Raw genomic sequence first — 19,691 nt, 5'->3', positions numbered from 1 at the left:
AAAAACTCACTCAACTGTCTTACTTTTCTCCCCCCCGCCCCGAAGATCCACTAACAACCTGGGGCAGAGCTGAGCCCCGTGTTTGGGAACACCTAGTGTGACTTGTCACCAGCCCTCGGCTCAGGTCTGAATTCTCCGGTTAACGACAGCAGCGACTTGGGGCCGGAGGCGGCTCCTGGCGGGGCGGTTCTCCGCGTTAGCTCGCCTCCCACACGGGAGCCGGCCGCTGACCCCCGGTTCTGCTCCTTGCACGTGGGGGCCGGTCCCCGGCGACTCGGAGGAGGGCCGGACCTCCGCGGGGAGAGCCAGGGCGGGGACAACGACGCGGGGGCGCGGGGGCCACCTCCTCGGCGCGCCGACCTGGGGCGCGGGCGGCACGGGCTCCGAGCCACGGGCCCCGCGGGCTTCCTGTTCGCGGACGGCGCCACCGAGGCCCGGGACGTGCAGTCGGCCGGGCCGCCGCGCGCTCCTTCGGCGAGCGCCTTTTGGGGAAACCAGGAGAGGGGCCGTCGTTCCAGAAGGCGGGGCCCACGGCGGCCTCGCCCGGTCCTCGCCGCCGCCGCCCCCTCCTTAAGCCCGTGGGCTCCTTCCACGGCCTCCGCTCCAAACCCGGTCCGAGATCTGCCGGGCAACAGGCCTGCCGCCGCCTGGCCGCGGGGTAGGGCCCGCTTTTGGGGCGCACGCGCAGCGGGCCACCAACGCCACAGTCCGGCCTCCAGCCCCCGCTTCCCAACTAAGCGAAAGGGCAGCAGGAAGGGGGAACGGGAGGGGCTCTCCGCGCTGGGACGGCCTCCCATTGGCTCCTCTCGCTCCGCTCTCAGCCCTGATTGGCTGCCTGCCGAGCGCACGGGCAGAACACGCTCTCCCGCGCCGCGCGGCGTGCGGCCGGCGACGGCGGCGCAGCCAATGGGAGCGGCCCGGGGGGCGGGGCCGCGGCCTGGGTCTCCGCGCGCGGGGGAGTTGGTAAACAGATCCGGAGCGCGTGCCGGGCGCCAGTGCCGCGGAGGGGGCGCGAAGGTGACCGCGGATCGCTGCGTCCTGCAGCCTGGTAAGGCTGCCGGCCGCCGCGTGCAGCCGGAGCTGGGCGCAGTCCCCGATTGGGCCCTTCTTGCATCCTCCTCCAGTGACAGCGCGGCTTCCCCTCTGCGAGTTTCACTTGCCGCGACCTCCGGGTCGTGGCGCGGTGGGTGCGTCTAAGGCTGCAGGGTGGGGGTCTTGCAGCTGTCTCCTACCCCCGTGCCCACCTCCGCCCTCCCGGCCTGCCTCGGGGAGGGGACGAGGACCGCGTGCTGGAGCCTTGCGTCCCTGGACCGCGCCGAGAAGCCCCGGTGACCAGCCGCGAGTTGCCGGGCTTCTTGGTCGTCAGGACAGCTTTCCTGCCTCGCTTTCTCATGATAGTATTTCTCCGCACTCCCAGGCCCCTTTGTGCTGTGTCTCGAGCTCTAACTGCCGCTGGCTGCAGGTTTGTGTCAGCGCTTTGACTCCCTTTGGCCGAGGCAGCTGTAGGGTTTCACAGGTGGGGGTTTCGGGTGAACTTGGGAAAGAGGGCCCTTCTTGGTCCTTTCCTCTGTTTGCTTTTCTTTGTACCTTCCTCCTCTTTCTCCAGACACTTGGGGTCTTGTGAGTAGTTTGGGCTTAATTGCATAAACTTGTGCCTTTTCCTAGCCTCCGCCTCCTCTGCCAAACCCAGGCCAGTTCTCCCATGTGCCTTGGGGAAAGGGGAATGCTGCAGGGGCAGGTCTGGGTGCTGGGACTCTCCATTTGGATGAGAGACGTCAGCCACCCAAGGGTGAGAGGCTTATGTGCAGCTTCGCAGCCTGGGTTGGGCCTGCAGCCTGTTGGAAAACTTGTCCACGAGCTCTAGGGCCTTGGGTGTGCGTGACAGAAGACTGAAGAGCTGGGCATGCCAGGCTTGCCCCTTTGCCAAAGGATTTCGGTATGCATTGATGCCAGTCTGCCAGTTGTTGTGCTGTAGACGGGTGGGTCATCCTGGCAGGAGGGCCCTTTCTCCTGAGAAGAGACAAAGAGAGGGTGGTGGTTCATAGGAGCAGTATCTTTAAGACTCTGGTGACGACTTTGAGCATTTGGTTCAGCTTTACAGGTAATGCAGACAGTGCGGGGTTGTTATAATTTTTGGTCTGACTTCAGGCAACTCACAGAAAAAGTGAACCAGGCAGTCTGAGCACTTCCTTGAGCGTCACCGAAGGCAGGTCTCCAGACTACTGACTTTTTAGGCTGGATAGTTCCTTGTTTGGTCAAGGGCTGGGTGGGTGGGGAGACGTGTGCATTGTAGGATGTGTGGCAGCATCCCTGGCCTCTATCCACTAGATGCTACTAGTATGCCCCTCTCCACATACACACTAGTTGTGACGACCAAAATGCCTCCAGACGTCACCAAGTGTCTCCTAGAGGGCAAAATCGCCCTTGGTTGAGAACCACAGAGTTAAGACTCTAAAAAGAGCCTTCCAGTGTTGCCAGGAGCCTCCTGGAACCTACCCATGAGTAGTTGAGAGGTTTAGGCTCAGAGTCGTGTTGTGTGCACTGCCCTACACCAATGATAGAAGCCATGTAAATTGGGCTTTAAAGGAGACCCCACTGCTGCACCAAGTGGCATAGGAGAGAGAGAGGAAGTAGAAACCTATGGGCCTTTGCTTTGCCTGCTGGATGCGTGGCAGTGACTGGCTGGGTCCAGAGTTGCAAAAGAAGTGGAAGACTTGGTGGTTTCTGTCTTTGGGGACTTTGCAAGACTGTGGGGGGTAAGCACATGAAATAACCATGGGACAGTTTGTACATAGTGAGCAAACAAGTTGAAGCTATCTGAGTGCTGGCAGAAAGGCCAACTCAGTTATCCACAAGTGGCTTTTCCAAGGGGATGCTTTACTCAACCTCACTTTTTGCTGGGACATCTCTCGTGTCTTGTCATGTGGGGGAGGGCCAGGCCTGTGTCTGCAGGGCCTGAGTGTCTGGCTGCTTTCCAGACGTACATGTGCATATATTTACATATACTGTGTGCTCCTCCGTGAAAGAGACTGCCCAGGAGAGTAATGGTGCAGCCTGGACACATGTGTGATTTGTGGGGTTCTTTTATAGTTGACGAAGGCATCAGTGTCAAAGACAGCCATTTCTTTTCGTGCAGAGAAAGAATCTTTACTTCTGAGTCTAGAGATTGCCTTCAGTATAACCCAGAATTTATGCCCCAAACTTCTAAGTCTCAAACTGATGGGGATGCAGAAAAGCTGAAAAACCATGATTATTGTACAGGGCAAGGAAAAATATCCCAAGCACCTACCATGAATTTCTCTTTCTTCTCGTTGGTCGATCCTGTGGGGATGTATCAGGATTTTCCCATATCATTCCTTGGTCAGTTAGGGGGTCTTTTGGGGGCCTTTTGTTGCCTATAAAAGGATCTAAACAGGCAGGTCACTTCTCGTTTCTCAAAAAGAAGTTTGGAGAAGTCTATTATTGGGAAGCTCCAAACTTGGCGGGATAATTTTCCGTCAAGAGCCATGGACCCTGAGTCATTATCTTTGTTAGTTGAAAGAAGAGCTGTGTGCAAAATTAGACAGAAATATTTAGATAGAGAGTTGTCTTGATCTGACGGTGGCATCTGGAAATAGTTCCGGCATTCCTGCTGAATAGCAGCCAGGAGCTTGGGCAAGCCGGTGGGAGTGGGGCAGTGTGATGGTCCTGCTTCTTCTGGAGTTGCACCTGTGGGAGGGCTGGTGTCCACTGACCCTGAGGCGGGGCCAGGACCCCGAGTGAGATGCTTCTGCGTGGGGTCTGAGAGGGGTCTTCTCCCCACGCCTTGTGACTCTGAGTGGATGTCCACTGGTCTGCCCACAAGTGTGTCATTTGTTGTGGGGTTATAGGCCCCTGAGCTCTTGACCTTTGGCTTTGAGGTCACGGGCCCACAGAATCTTTAAAGTTGGAAATGACCTTGAAAATCTCTTTTAACTCTTCATACTGAGGTGTGATTTACTTTTAGTGTGTGCATGTAGAGGTTCATAAGAAAGCTGAGTGTTTTTCACTCAAATTGCCGTTTCAGGGTATCGTAGAATCTGCCGTGGTTGAATGGTGACTGCAGTCTGGTCTCGAGGGCCCTCGGCTTGCTTTTTTCTATTTCCTCCCATTCCCATCGGGCTGGGGCAGAGGGTCTGCCTTTGGTTTAAACCTGGAAGATCCCTGTGTGCCCTCAGGGTCTGTGTCCCTCCACATCCTGCGCCTCAAGAACAGCCCATTCTGAGTCGTGGGTGGATCTGGTTATTTACTCTTCGTTGGACAAATATCTGTTGATTTCTCTGCCTTGAGCAAGGCATTGGGAAAATAAAGGGCACGAGACTTGGGTCCCTGACTTGGGGAGTTGTAGCAGGGGCTATGCAGATACCACCTAAATGTCCTCAGCATGGTTTGGACCAGGGGCTCTGGGTCAGACTGCTCCTAGCTGGTGGAAGCTGGGAAGGCTTCTTGGAGGAGGAGGCATGTGAGCTGGGCGTCTGAGGATGAGCAGGATTTCAGCAGGAAGAGGCAGGAGTTTGGGGCAGTGAGGGGCCAGGGCTTCCTAGACTCTCTGTGGTAAAGGACTAGGTTTTATTTTTTCCTAATTTGTTGCAGACCAGTGTTTTTGAAAAACACAGTAAAAACGTCATGGTGATGCTAACTTGCTATAAAAGTTTGTAAGCACTTCCTCCTGTCTCATCGAGGACGAGAATACCAGTCCAAGGACCACTCTTGGAGTAGCACTGGGGATGTGGGTGTGGGGGGTGGGGGTGAGCGTGTTCTGGCTGGAGGGTAGGGGGTGTGAGGGGAGCAGCGGGGGGCTGGGCAGCAGATGGGCCCCCCCATTTCCTGTGGAATTGGCCTGTGTGATCTGCCCCTGCATAGTCTGAGCAGAGTTTGGGTGAGTGTGAGCAGTTTGGGTGAGTGTGAGCAGAGTTTGGGTGAGTGTGAGCAGTTTGGGTGAGTGTGAGCAGAGTTTGGGTGAGTGTGAGCAGTTTAGGTGAGGGTGAGCAGTTTGGGTGAGTGTGAGCAGAGTTTGGGTGAGTGTGAGCAGTTTGGGTGAGTGTGAGCAGAGTTTGGGTGAGTGTGAGCAGTTTAGGTGAGTGTGAGCAGTTTGGGAGAGTGTGAGCAGAGTTTGGGTGAGTGTGAGCAGTTTGGGTGAGTGTGAGCAGAGTTTGGGTGAGTGTGAGCAGTTTGGGTGAGTGTGAGCAGTTTGGGTGAGTGCGAGCCGTTTGGGTGAGTGTGAGCAGAGTTTGGGTGAGTGTGAGCAGTTTAGGTGAGTGTGAGCAGTTTGGGAGAGTGTGAGCAGAGTTTGGGTGAGTGTGAGCAGTTTGGGTGAGTGTGAGCAGTTTGGGTGAGGGTGAGCAGAGTTTGGGTGAGTGTGAGCAGTTTGGGTGAGTGTGAGCAGTTTGGGTGAGTGTGAGCAGAGTTTGGGTGGGTGTGAGCAGCCTGCTGCCAGGTGTGCTGCTTGGCATTTTATCTCAGCCGTGGGCTCTGGGCGGGGGCAGAGGACTTGGCTTGGTGCTCCTGGGAATTTTCAGCGGACGATTCAGTTCGGGCCAGAAAGGGTTCCCTGGGCACCCACGACTCAGGAGTCGGCAGCAGGCTTGAGGGCCCTGAGAGAGAGGGAGGTGGCTCCTTGCCCTGCATGTGCCCCGTCGACTGGGGAGATGGGGAGACGGCGTGGGACGGGCAGCCTGCGCAGGACCTAAAGGGGACACCAGCCCAGCTGTGGGAACCCAGGGCGGAGCTGGTGTTGATTCTGCTGGAAAAGGGCTGGGAAGGTGGTTTGCTGTGCTGGCCGGGAGGCCTCAGAGCTGGGGCCTGAAGGATGAATGAGCTTCCTTGGGGAAGAAAAGCTGGGGAACCGTGGCCCGGTGGAGGCCAAGGCCCGGCTGCAGGGTGGGCGCTGCCGGGGAGGGGCACTCGGTGGGCAGGTGTGGGCATCGCTGGTGGAGGCTGGTAGAAGCAGGTCAGGGTGGACCAGGAGGAAGCCCAGGGAGGGGGTTTGGGAGAAGTGAGGGTGGCCTGAGTCCCAGGTGGCGGCTGGGGGAGGGGGAACACAAGGCATAGAGTCAAGAGAATGTAAATCCGTGCAGGTAGAATTTCTAGACTAAGTGACTAGTTGGCCACTGGGCTGAGATTTCAAGTTGTGGGAGGAGCTGTTTGGGGTGGATGGCAGTCACTCCTGGAAATGGGGTACAGGACGGGGAGGAGCTGGTCAGGGGGAAGATGGTGACGTTAGTTTTAGACATGAAGGTGTCGTGGTGCCTGGAGGACTTTTTTCCCATCCTTTTTTATTGAGATATAATTTGGGGGCCGGCCCTGTGGACGAGTGGTTGAGTTCTCACCCTCCGCTTTGGCAGCCCAGGGTTTTGCTGGTTCGGATCCTGGGCGCGGACCTAGCACCGCTCATCAGGCGATGCTGAGGCGGCATCCCACATGCCACAACTAGAAGGACCCACAATTAAAATATACAACTATGTACTGGGGGGCTTCAGGGAGAGGAAGAAAACAAAAAGAGATTGGCAACAGATGTTAGCTTAGGTGCCAAAAAAAAGGATATAATTCGCATGCAGTAAATTCGTTCTTTGTAGTGTGTGGTTGCTACGGGTTGACAAACGCATCCACTTACATAATCGCTAACCCAAGTAAGGTGTAGAATAATTTCATCACCCCCAGATTCCTCTGTGCCCCTTCGTCAGTGCCTCTGGGACTTCGAGGGGCTGAGGCAGGTGTGAATGACCGGGTTTGTTCTAGAAGTGCTTCAGTGGTTGAGATGGCCTGGGAACAGGAATGCACAGACTTGGGGGAGCCATCGGTGGTGGAGAGGCTGAAGCAGCCCAGGGACAGTGTAGATAAGCAGGGAGAACAGGCCTGGGGACCCACAGCGCTGCAGTAGGGGAGGAAGAGGAGCTGGTGCAGGAAGCTGAGAGAGGGACAAGAGCGAGGAGAGGGCTTTAGGGGAGCTGTGGGGCCAGCAGGAAACGCCGAGGAGGGTGGTGTTGGGGTGGCCTCCGGTGGATTGAGCCATCAGGTGGCCGTAGTGAGTGTCACAGAGGGGAGGGCTTGGAGTCGGGGCCAGACAGCGTGCGCTGAGGGAGAGGGACGGACAGGAGCCTGTGCTCTCCTCGGGAGGTGTCGGCCGGGGTGGGCTGAGGGAGAAACGGAGTCAGTGGGAGGCGTTTCATATTTGGTACATGGAAGCCGGGAGTGGAGGTGTGGGCTCAAGGGGGAAGACTTTTGTGGAAGAGGAGATGGAAGGCAAAAGAAAAAATAGGTGAGGGGCAAGGCCCTCGTGGAGGAGGGATGAGACAGGATGGGGATGGAGAGGCTGGGGAGGGCCAGGCGTGGGCCGCGAGTGGGAGGGCGCTCACAGCTGATGGCCTCTGTTTTGGGGGAGACAGAGGTCAGCTAGAGAGTGAGTGAGGCCTCTGCTTGATGGGAGTAGGGCAGGCTGGGCTGGGGGTGGCCCTTGAAGAGAAATCCAGGCTCGGGTCCTGCCTTAGGTGGCTGCCAGGTTCTGCTGCCAGCCTCTGAGGAGCTGGTTGTTCCCGGTTGAGCGTGTGTGTGTGTGTGTGTGTGTGTGTGAGTGAGCGAGTGTGTCAGAGAGGCAGGGAGGGGTTTCCCGGTTGTGTGAGAGGGGGCCAGTCCCTTCCTCTCTCGCTGCACCTGTGCACTGGATCTTCCCAGAGGCGTGTTCCCTGAGAAGCTGCAAGATTTCCACTCCCCTCTTTTGAGGCGCAGGGTCGGCCCCTCCCCAGTTGCTGTTTTCACAGAATATCTAGAACGGTCAGTACTCCAGTTCACTGTACATTATTCCTTCTAGACCCCCTTAAATCCCAGTTTTCAGGACAGCCCTGGGCCGTGCTCTCTCTGTCGACCCTCTATGCTCCAGGGATAAACGGTCCTGTCCTAACCTCTGGGAACTGGCGCTGGCCCGGGTCAGTTGCCTCATTTTACACAGCAGGAAATGAGGAAGGGCAGGCCCAAGGAGGAGAACTGGTGTGCCCGAGTCACACGTGGATGGTGCCCGAGGGGGGCCTGGAACCCGGGCCTCGCCGTCCGTCCCCCTCCATCCAACATTCCTCGTGGCGTCCGGGCAGTAGAGGGCCTGGTGGCCGCGTTGCAGCCGTCTGCCGGGCTGGGTGAGCGGCCCTGGGGACTGTTCACACACAGCTTTTCAGTTGAAGCCCGGAGCCTAGGGTCCAGCCCGTTGTTTGCTCCCTGCCTGGCACGGTTTCTCCTTGGCAGCGATCCTGGCTCCGAGGAGGGCGACGGTAAGAATAGACTGCCCTGTGACCTGCAGGTGGTTACTGTTCATAGGTCCCCGAGCAAACATCCCACATCTTTCTGAGATCAAAACACACTGCACTCTTGCTCCGAAGGTGTTTGTAGGCAACGTTTGGTGAAGCCAAGGTCCAGGCTCGGCTCGCCGTGTTTCCGGTTCGGGCCTGGTGGAGCTCCCCGCCCGTGGGCCGGCCTGCTGCTTGCCCTCTCCCCCATCCTTCCTCTCAGCAGGGAGTGGGGCGGAGGAGCAGACGAGCGGAGGGGCCGGCCAGCGCAGGCTCGCATCCACCTGGCTTTGCTCCTCTGAAAGCCGCTCTTCCTCCTTTCTCCCTCCCTGCCTGCACCCCATGGAAACGGGCTGCGGCTGTGCCCCCTGGTGGCTTTCAGGGCGGGTGTGAACAGAAAGAACATTTCCTGATGCTCAGCAGCCTGGTGGTCTCGTTGGTTCTGGTTCTGAATGAGGGAGCTCAATAAGCTAGGGACACCCTGGGCTCATATGGGTAGACGTGGCACAGCGCCAGACCCCATGGGGAAACAGACCTGGGTCAGAGAGCTCCCCTCTCTCCAGGAGGTCACCATGCAGTGAGGCAGACGGGGCAGGCGCAGAGTCGTGCAGGGAACCTCACGGTGACCTTAGGACATCAAGGACGAGGGAGATTAGAGGGGAAGAGGTGACTTGAGGCTGGAGGCTGTCCGTCTTCCTTGGCTGTAGCTCCTTCCTCGGGTGCATCACTCCAATCTCTGCTTTCACAGCTCCTTCTGCCTCAGGCCCTCCTGCCTCTCTCTCCCAGGGACCCTGTGACTCCATTGGGCACATCCAGGTAACCCCCATCTCAAGATCTTTAACTGAATCCCAGCTGCGGAGTCCCTTTGGCCACATAAGCTCACGTATTTGCAGGTTCTTGGGATTAGGGCACGGACGTCTCTGGGTGCACGTCATCCAGCCTGCCACAGCCACCCACAGCCGAGGGGCCAAATTTAAACACAACCCTTTTAATATCTGATTTCACTTTAAGAGAAACTCCTCAGCCGCAGCTTCAGGGTTCCCCACCCAGGGTCCTTATTCCCCTTCCTGTGTGACAGTACGGGTGACACTTGTCATTTGTGTGGTCAGGGTCCGCGTGCGTGGGGGTGGGCGGGGAAGGAGTCAGAGGGGTCTGAGACATGAGTCTCGCTGAGAGGGGCTTAGAGTTTGGTTGAAGAGAAAAGATGTACATGTGCCAAAGATAACCTAGAAAACAGGGCAGGGTGTGACCAGTCCTGGGGGACTGAGGTCAGCTGATGGGGAGACTTCAATTCCTCAGGACTCCGTCCCACTTCCACAATGGATGTTCATACATTCAGAGCACTTCCAGCTCTCTCATCTAGATCAGACATAATGAGAATTTATGCCATAGTTTCCAGGAGAGGAAGCAGATTACAGGATGGTTCAGAAACAGGCCAGAGTGGCCCAGGGGCTGGTCAGCGTCCGGCCGATTCCCAGGCCCCAAGGGAGGCCGGCCTCCCGCAACAGTGCCATCCTGCCTGCAGGGTGATGGGGCTTTGCTGTGCAGAGGTGAAGGGTGGGCCTGCCTGCGGGGGGTCAGAGCCCACTCACGTGGCAGAGGTGTCCGTGGGGGCTGGACGGGAGCCCCGGGGCCTGACCGCGCCGTCCAACGCCTCAGGCTCGGGAGTCGGGGCGCTATTCTTAGACAGCTCAGAGCCGTTCAAGTGAGGGGTTAACGCGGGGGGGGGACGGATTATGGGAAGATTAACCTGAGGGCAGAGTGCGCTGTGGCTTGGAGACGGGGAGATTGTGGGGGTAACAGGGGTTCGCCCCCCGTCCCTTCCTGACATACCGGCAAAAGCTGCCGTGCTGTTTTCTCCCTGAGTGGCATTGACGGGGTGAGGAACACCAGCGGGTATTTATGTCCCGCCGGCCTCTAGGTGCTCCGAGCAGGCCGCCAGCACGCTGGACCACTCTCACCACAGCGTGAGTCCCCCACGCTGGTCCACAGGAGAGGGCGAGGCTGCCTGCCCTGGGGCAGACGTGACACTTTACCAGCCGTAGTGCTGGGATGTAGATAAACGAAAGGATTGTCCACACTGACTGCATTCGTGCTCCCTCTGTCACCCGAGTCTGAACCTCATCCCACAGTGTGCGTGACTGTAATAATAATAATCGTATCAGCTTACGGTTTTGAGCGCCTGCTGTGTACCAGGCTCTCGGTGCCCTAAGTGCTGTTATTATCTAATCCACTCCTCTCGAGAACGGATGAGGAAACTGAGGCACAAAGATGCACTCAAATGACTTGACTTAGGTCAGCACAGAGGCAGGATCTGAACCAGGGCACCTAACTCCAGAGCATCATTGCTTCCTCAGTATCACTTCCTGAACCAAATATCGTTTCATGTTTTAAGCAGAAAACTTTCGTGGTTTTTTGGTCAGAAATGACATTGCCGTCTGGACCCCATGCTTGGCAGGCTGGCGTTTGAAAGCCGTGTTTGTAGTCAGTTACCTTTGCTCACCAGAGGGAGGAAAGCCCACCGGGACCCTCCTGCCACCACCTGTGCTTCGGAGCCCCTGCAGGTTCATTCACAGTGTTGGGTTCCCCTCGGGACCATCGTTAGAGGCTGGAGCTTCTCCTGCTGCTCCTTTTATATCCCCACCCCCACAGCCCACTGCCCACCTTGGGGCAACAAACCAGGGAATCCCAAGAATGTCTTAATCTCCCAGTAGGCAGAGAGGGGAGCTTGCAGTCTAGGACATCAAAACACACTCTTTTGCTTGTTTTCTCCTCTTACCTGTTAATTGGATGCCTGGCTCCTGAGCCATGATAGATTTGAGTCGTAGCTCTGCTTCTTGTAAGCTGTGTGACTTTGTGTGAGTTACTTAACCTCTCTGTGACTTAGTTCCGCATCTATAAAATGGGCATGATAACTGTACCTGCCTTATAAGAACAATTGAGATAATACACTTAGAATGCTTAGCACAGAGCCTGGCATATAATAAACTCTCAATAATAATAGCAGCTATGGTTAGCATCATCATGTTGTGCTGGTCTTCTACTGCTCATAGAATAGGACATTTGGGGAGCTGGTTGAATCCACTGGGGAAGGGTGTCAGAGTGCCTGCCGCTCAGCATGCTCTTGTGTGTGTTAGTACAGGAGTGGATAATTTTTAAACAGTTCCAAGTAAAATCCCGATAGTCCGAAGCAGCTTTCGAGGGAACATGAAGTTCTCAGCCTGGAAGACAACTTGAGGCCCAGCAGCTAACTCTTCCTTACAAGGCACGACTCCACGGGATCGTCTGAGGGCTGCGGGTTCAGACCTGTGTGGGGTCTGTGGTGAGCAGCCCCAGAGCAGACAGGACAGCCTGTGTAGCTCGCCAGGAGGCCGCCACGCCCTGCCAGCGGGGGCTCTGGGGCTTAAGACAGAGGCAGCAGTGTGCACACCTGTCTGCCTGTGTCTCTCCCTCCCACCGAAACCCCACTTCCCGGTGCACACGCCCGGTGGTTGCCTGGCAGGGCCTCTTGGTGGGGATGCAGCGAAAGTGCAGGAATGAAGAACTGATTAGATGGTGGGTGGATTTATGTCCGCTCCAGCTCAAACTGTGGACTGACTGACAGTGGCACTTGTCTGTTTCGGATGAGGTGAGGGAATGCAGGTAGCAGTGGTATGGCTGTGAGCCTCCCGAAGTGGCCGGAGGCGGGAGAAGAGATGTACAGGAAGCCAGCATCTGACACCCCTTCACCCCCAGGCCTGACTCCTTCACGAGCAGCACCCAGGGGCCGCCCTGTGCTGGGTGGTCCAGTAAAAGGTGGTCACCACAGAGCCCCTCCCTTTGTCTGGCTCCAGCCTGAGGTCTCTGGTGGGGCAGATCTGTGTCTGGTGAGGTGAGCCCATCTCTCGGGGTCAGGAGCAGAGCTGTAGTGGGGGATCTCACCCCAGTGCCAGCCCTGTTGGGCTGCCCTGATACAACTCTAGTGACCTTACAGATTTCCTGCGACAGTTGTGTTTATATTTTATTCTGTTGCTCTATAATAGGCATTGACAAACTTTCTATAAAGGGCTGGATAGTAAATATTTTAGGCTTTGTGGACCATAGACCTCTCTTGCCACTAGTCAACTCTGCTGTTAAGCTGAAAAAAACCCCAAACAGTCATAGACAGTGCGTATGTAAATGAGTGAGCTGTAGATAATACATAAATGAATGAGTATGGCTGTGTTCCAATAAATATTTATTTACCAAAACAGGCAGCAGGTGTGGATTTGGCCCGAGGGTCATGGTTTGATACTAGTCACAGTGTATGTCTTAACTTTTGGTTCAGAAAAATGTGGCCACTGTACTTACTACATTATTCTAAACTAGGATCCTGGTTTTCTGGGGTTTCCCCCTTTCATACTGTTGGGGAGGGGGAAAATTTCTGCCTGCCTTTCTTGGCTCTTTGGCTGGTCTAATAATAAAATTGATGTAAGACACGTTAACAGGAGAAAAACAAATTTAATATCGTACATACAGGGGCCCCATAAGAATATGAGACCCAAAGAAGTGACCAAAGCAGGCAGCTTTTATGTGTTTTAGACAAAGAAACAATAAATTTGAAGAACTGACAATACAGAGAAACTTAGGCTTGGGTATTTAATTAGTGAAAAAACTAAGCAGAGGTTGTTTACACAGTCTTCTCGGCCTGAATCCGCACCTCTGGAGTGATAAGGATGTCTTTCCACTTCCGGGTGCAGGGAGGGTCCCCTTCACACAGGAGAGTGATTTCCTGCTTTCAGGGGGACCAAGGAGGGTCAGAGTGTCCTCCTTGCACCAGCTGTTTCTTAGGTAACTTTAATTCAAAATAATCGGTATGCCAAAGGGGCATTTTTGGGGCAGCTTACCCTGAACCCCATCATTTCTTTCCTCTGAAACCTCCCTGGAAGTTTCATATATTAGAAGCTGAGCTGGTAAGTTGCTCCATTATTCCACTGAATTAATCTTTTAGTCTTGAGAATCGGTCAGTTCAGTTCAACAGTTGTGTCTCACTTTAGGAGGCAGTGATGCAGGTGGGCTCCTAAGGTTAGTCCTGTGGTGCAGGCATCGGGTATTTATAAGAGGCGTTTCTGTGGAAACAAAAGAGAAATAATGGGGAATGATTGGAGCAAACTGTAAACCAGTTTATGTGTTCTGAGGATAGCCAGCCGAGATTTCTTGGTGTCAGGGCCAAAGCATCTTTTGCAGTTTGAATGTCTCTGATGATGTCACTGGGTATTCAGGCATAGTTTCTGAGTGGCCCCCATAGCAACGGGCATGAAGATTGAGTAAACATGAGTTATTGTGGTGATTCCTCTGAAGTTTATATCAAGTCAAGTTCAGTTTACAAGTTCCTATTCAGTTTTCAGGCCTTCAGGAAAAAGGGCAGTTTTAGTTCTCAATGATTCCAAGTCAGAAGGGTGGGAGAAAAATTGGAAATGTTAGTTTGGGGAGTTGTAGCCAGACACTGGAGGAAACGAGAAGAATTCAGAATCTGGTCTAGTTTACAGGGAGAAAACAAACCTCAAAGACGGTTAACAGAACTAGAATCCAATATCCAGAAGTGTGTATTATAGTTTCTACTAAAACACAATTTTTTTTCTCTGCAATCACCTCCACTTCTATCAAAGATAAGTATAGTAAGACTGATTTATTGGTAAATTAAGTCTAATTTCAATAAACTTGGCCTGATTATTTACATAAGTGCAGCAAGAATTGGAGTTGACTGTGTAGAATCTTTTAATCTGCTTTGCTGGAATTTTTCATAAGGAATCTCAGACTGGACTCTTTTTTTTTTTTTTTTTTTTTTATTAATGTTATGATAGATTACAACCTTGTGAGATTTCAGTTGTACATTTTTGTTAGTCATGTTGTGGGTACACCACTTCCCCCTCCGTACCCTCCCCCCACCCCCCCTTTTCCCTGGTAACCACCAATCAGATCTCCTTCTCAATATACTAATTTCCACCTATGAGTGGAGTCATATAGAGTTCGTCTTTCTCTGACTGACTTATTTCGCTTAACATAATACCCTCGAGGTCCATCCACATTGTTGTGAATGGGCCAATTTCGTCTTTTTTTATGGCTGAGTAGTATTCCATTGTGTATATATACCACATCTTCTTTATCCAATCATTAGTTTCTGGGCATGTAGGCTGGTTCCACGTCTTGGCTATTGTAAATAATGCTGCAATGAACATAGGGGTGCAACGGACTCTTGAGATATCTGATATCAGGTTCTTAGGATAGATACCCAGTAATGGGATGGCTGGGTCATAGGGTATTTCTATTTTTAACTTTTTGAGAAATCTCCATACTGTTTTCCATAGTGGCTGTACCAGTTTGCATTCCCACCAACAGTGTATGAGGGTTCCTCTTTCTCCACAACCTCTCCAACATTTGTCAGACTGGACTCTTAAAAGCCTCTCAAGGCTAAGCAGCTGAACCAAAAACTTGCCATCAGACTTGCCTGCAATACCTACAGATTTGGGTTAATTCCCCTCTTTTTGAGGTCCCCCAAATATTTTGAGGTTCCTGGGCCTTCCAGGAAGTAACCTTCCCTACTCACCTGATAAGACTGCCAGGAACCCTGAAAGCAAGGTACCAGGCTAATATTTCCAAGAGGCTTCGTAAAATAAACCTTGGTTCTTTAAAGCTGTCTGGTCGTATCTGAGTCTGTGTACATCTTTCTCAAATATGACGTTTCATTCAAAGACTTGGTAATAGAACCAATGTTTCCAACTGTGTCCTGTCATAAGGAGAACAGATTCTTATTGAACTCATGGAAATAACTATATTGCCATGAAAATGAGAATACTCATGGAGAGTTTCTGAATTCTGGAGGGAGCAGGTAGGGAGAAAAAGGGTCAGTGTTTCATCTTTCTTTGCAAAAGTATATTTTACCAAATACCCCCAAGTCATAGATTAAGAGGAAAGATTTCCTTATATCTGGAAAACAAAAGATTAAAAAACCAGCACTATTTCAAACAAAAAGTCATAAAAATTATAATGATCCTCATCAGTTCATTCAGTCCCATGTTTTTAATTCTTGTTCTGCTTGAATCCAGTTTTTTTTTCTGTTGGTTATGGAACTTCTTACCAAGTTCAGTTGTATGATCTTAAAGTTAGCAGAAACCTGGACTTGTCAAAAGGTCCTTTCCAGGAACATCTTTGAAGATGAGGCACTGTGGCAAAAGCATCAGAGTAAAACAGTAACTGTCTGTAAATGACTAAAGACTTGAAAATGGCGTGGCTAAAGATCTGGTTAGAGTTCATTACAATGCTATTGACAAGGAAATTTGGTTATTTCTGTGACATACAACATTTTAAGATAACTAGAATTATGACTGCTAACATTATACCAGGACATATCCGAATTTTGGGAATTTTGTACCATTTCTAGAATACTTATGTTAATAATATATGTCCACACAAATGTAATCTAAGAAAGTTTAACATCACTTATTTGACAGTGCTTCCCAGGTAATCTAACATACCAAACAGGCCTGATTAGTTTAACATCTCTGTTTTTATCAGGAGGGAGAATAAATCTTAGGAGTTCCAGGGGCCTTCTGAAACATCTCCTATCTCAAAGTTAGTTCTAAGTCGGAAATACCTCATTTAGGATTTGATTTTTGGGAATTTAGTAAAAAATATCAAAAAGTTTGGACACTTGACTAAATAGGATCACAGGTAATTATGGAATAATACTTAATTATCTATTTAACCAAAGTGACAGTTAAAGACTTTACAAGCATATGTAGAAGGTTGTATAGGTCTGAGCAAAACTTAGTTCTTTTGTATTGAGAAGATTCAGTTTCCTTAAGTAATCAAAGACCTGATTAAGACAACGTGAAGCACAGGACATTATTTTGATAAAGCACAGAATTTTTGTTGTCCAGGCAGATTACTTTAAAGGCAAAGAAAAACCCTTCACAGTCTCTTGTTATGAAAAGCAGACCCATAGTCCAAGAAAACTTGGTCCTTTTAAGAGAGAGAAAACCAAATTTTAATTTTGTACCAGCTTACTTTTGATATTAAAGCTCCATCACTTAATTAAATTCATTCCAATCTTAGCTACCCCTGACCACGCCAAAAAATTCCTTTCTGAAGATTCCTTTTCCATAACATTCTACAGGTTTCTTTGTCCATTTAAAAAGTAAAATCTTTTATTCTTTTTCCCTTCTGAAATAGTTAGCTTTAGTTTAGGATAAAATCATTTTCATTTCCCTCAACAAAAGTATGTCTCCATACTTTATATCTTTTTTAAGCAAAAATGTACCCTATTTTCCTGGTATACAGAGTTGTTTCCTTTATTATGTCTTGGAATTTTAATTACGTATATTAATTAGAATTCTTAACTCTTAGAAACCATGATTTCTAGTGAAAACTAAGAAGTAAGCAATTGTGAACTCTTTGTTATGCCAGCATTCTATAGATTAGCAAATTTATAAATACATTTCATAATTTCTAGAAGCATGTGTTTCCTCATAGCATTATTTTTAATGTGGCACAAGACATGTTTACTGACAGACTCAAACATCTTTAGTTTTTGTGTAATAAGACAAAAATAGGTAAACTTAGACTTGTTTAGCAATTAATGTTTTCGTATGTTATTTTATTTGGAAATGATCTAGACAGTCAGTGAGTTCCCATCAATTAATTTAAGTTAGCAAAATTCTAAGGGTGGAAATTATGAAAGAGATTTGGGAAAGTATTTAAGTAGACATGTTATAAAACAATCATTCCTAAAAAGTTCATCTAAAAACTCTTATCTCACTTACATCTGCTTAATTCCTTTGTTCTTAGAAATCATATTTAGATCACTCGTGAAAATTTCATGAGACGTATAAGTGGTTAGCCATCACCTTAGGGTTTGTTTTTGCTGACAGATTTTATAACCAAGATAGCATGAGCTTATTTGACTTTTAGTAAACCTAGGTAGAGTAACAGTATTATACTTAATGCTGATAACTCTAAACACATCTGTATTAATTAAGCCAACAAGCTTAAAATAGCTTTTGTTTACCCAAAATTATCCTAGATCACATGAACTTGAAAAACATTTTGGTTAGTTTCTATTATATTTCTGAGATTAGAAATACTTAATGTGTAAATGTATACTTTTAAGCCAATTGCGTAGAGCTCTTTTACAAATTAATTTTGGTAGTACTATCCGGTTTTGGAAAAATCCCATATCTGTAATGTACATGGATATGTAGACATACATACAGATTAGCACAAACAGAGATCTGGTAGCTGTCACTTTAAAATTTTAGCCATTGGGCTGCCTCCGGTGGCCTAGTGGTGGTTTGGTATGCTTCGCTTTGGTGGCCTGGATTTGGTTCCCGGATGTGGACCTACACCACTTGTCTGTCTGGTTGCTGTGGCAGTGGCTCACGTACAAAAAGAGGGAGATTGGCAGTAGATGTTAGCTCAGGGCAAATCTTCCTTAGCAAAAAAAAAATTAGCCATGAATCAGATATAACAGCATAAAACTCACTAGTTTATAAGTTTATCCACTCAGATAACTACAGCTTTTTTACTATTAATATTTGTAGAGAAGATGTAGGATTTGTATTTGTCCTTGACAAATAATCTTACAAGCTGTGGAGCATTTTGTATTTTTAAAAAGGCTTCTTTCCCTTTGTTTTTTCCCTTCAGTCTTGGGTGTTTGTGGACTGTGTTTACATTTCAAAGATGCGATAAGATTTATAACTTCAAGGTGCAGAGAAAGATGCAAGTTCCTCCAAGAAGGACTTTGGTTTCCTGAGGCCAATAATTTTCAAGTCTTTTGTGATAAGTAGGGGAAGTTTTAGGATTGGTGGAAAGGAATAGATGGGATTGGGCTGCCTCCAGAGCTGCATTTTTTTTTTTTTTAGTTTTGCAAAGATTTGTAAGACAAGGACAGTTTCTCTCAATTTTTTTCCCCAAAGAATTGGGCTGCAGCCTCAGTGACGTCATAGGTTGTTTCACCCATCTGTAGTGTGTTGGACTGCTTTTCTTTCTCTCTGGGTACAGAGTTTCATTTTAGCTTAGAGGAGGAGACCTGAAAATGTTGAGTCAGGCTTTGAACATCAGCTTCCAATTTCTGACCAACTCTTAACCATAGAGCTGGTCAAAAAAATCCTTCTAAATATCTTGTCAGTTTTTAGCTAGGACGAACAGTAAATATTTCTGGCAGTATTGAACAATTTCATGGACCCAAGAGGCGTCTTCAAAGAGTGTGCAAAGGTTACCTTCCCAAGATCCAGAGTTCCTCCCAAAGAAGCCCAAAGAAAGAGCCAGCAGCCTGTGCGTCTGAGGCAGCCAGAACGCCGGGCCAGCTCATAGGACGCAAAACAAGCTTAGTAAGATTTTGCCTTTTTATTTTTTATTTTTTTGTATATCTGTAGCTTCCGGGACCGCAGTTCTTAGCCACGAAATAAACAAGTGTGCTGGAAGGTGGCCGGCTTAATTCTTTGGATTTTAAGAAGGGGGAGTTTTTGTTGGATGTGGAGTTTTAACTTCTGTTCTAAGTTTAATTTTCCGTTCTTTCATTCTGTTAAAAAGAGTCTTGAAGGCTTTCTGTTATAGTTCTTTGTATCTACTTCTTTATTTGGTCTTTTTATAGGTACCAGGAAGACATATTTAGGATGAGAGTTCTCTGAATTTTTTTTTCTTTCACATATAGCCAATTCTAAAGATCCGTCATCTGACCATTGATGAGTAGGACCTTATATTAAACTGAGTAGTGACTCAAACTAGTGAGCCTTTTATGGCTTAACCAAGGACACAAGAGACGTCCCACAAGAGAGTGCAAAATATGCAGTCCTCACAGGATCTAGAAAGTTCACTCCCCAAAATAGTCTAAGAACACAGAGGCCTTCCTTGCACAGGTGGTAAGGAGAACGTAGTGAAAACGATGTTTCCAATCTCTTGCGGGAATGTCACAGACCCGCTAATCTGTGATGTCGGGCAGGCACTCCTGGAATGAGACTTTTCCAGCACTGACAAAGCAACAATGGTTGAGACAACGAAGGCCCCTTATGGACTGGGACCCTCTATGACAAACTCCCCTGAGAGCTGGCACGACCAGACAAAGAGAATGCTGCCTGTGACTTTGTGTCTTGGACCGCCCATCTATTTAGCCGGCCACCAAGATGCACTTATAGCAGTAAGTGATGGAGACCAGAGAGAATATTCTCACTAGTCACAAAGCCAAGCTCTTAGGACATAGGAAAAAACAACAGGACAAACCTCATTCGGTTTTTACATAGGTGACCGACAGCACAGTTTGTCTAAACAGATGCTGATCAGGTGAGAACCATGACCTCACCAGTCTGTGAGGCCGGCTCGAACAGGCTTATAGGGCCTATGCCTGCGTCCTTCCCTATGGTTTTTCCTCCTATGACAAATGACACA

At 49.9% G+C, this 19,691-nt stretch overlaps 1 protein-coding gene and 1 long non-coding RNA gene across 6 annotated transcripts in view; one reads left to right on the top strand and one right to left on the bottom strand.

The window, feature by feature from the left end:
- Positions 1-724: 724 nt before the first annotated feature.
- Positions 725-19,691, top strand: part of COQ8A (coenzyme Q8A) — a 48,605-nt gene continuing 29,638 nt past the window's right edge. Inside the window, exon 1 of one of the 5 annotated variants that reach the window (XM_070602642.1) lies at positions 725-1,048. Coding sequence is in view for 1 of the 5 variants with exons in the window: in XM_008531528.2 (XP_008529750.2) it covers positions 1,904-1,936 (33 nt within the window). In the remaining 4 variants the exon portion in view is untranslated. Of the gene's footprint in view, positions 2,102-19,691 lie in introns of all 5 variants that reach the window. The other 4 variants (XM_070602643.1, XM_070602644.1, XM_008531528.2 and 1 more) reach the window with 4 other exon arrangements.
- On the bottom strand, positions 12,898-14,998 carry LOC139080695 (uncharacterized). The gene is made up of 2 exons (XR_011535404.1): positions 14,857-14,998; positions 12,898-13,378 (listed from the first exon to the last, which is right to left on the bottom strand). It is a non-coding gene; the product is annotated as an uncharacterized lncRNA (long non-coding RNA).

Source organism: Equus przewalskii, chromosome 31 (genome assembly GCF_037783145.1).
Source record: "Equus przewalskii isolate Varuska chromosome 31, EquPr2, whole genome shotgun sequence".
Taxonomy (NCBI): domain Eukaryota; kingdom Metazoa; phylum Chordata; class Mammalia; order Perissodactyla; family Equidae; genus Equus; species Equus przewalskii.
The sequence above is the reverse complement of the archived record's forward strand: the minus strand, read 5'-3'. Positions and strand labels throughout refer to the sequence as shown.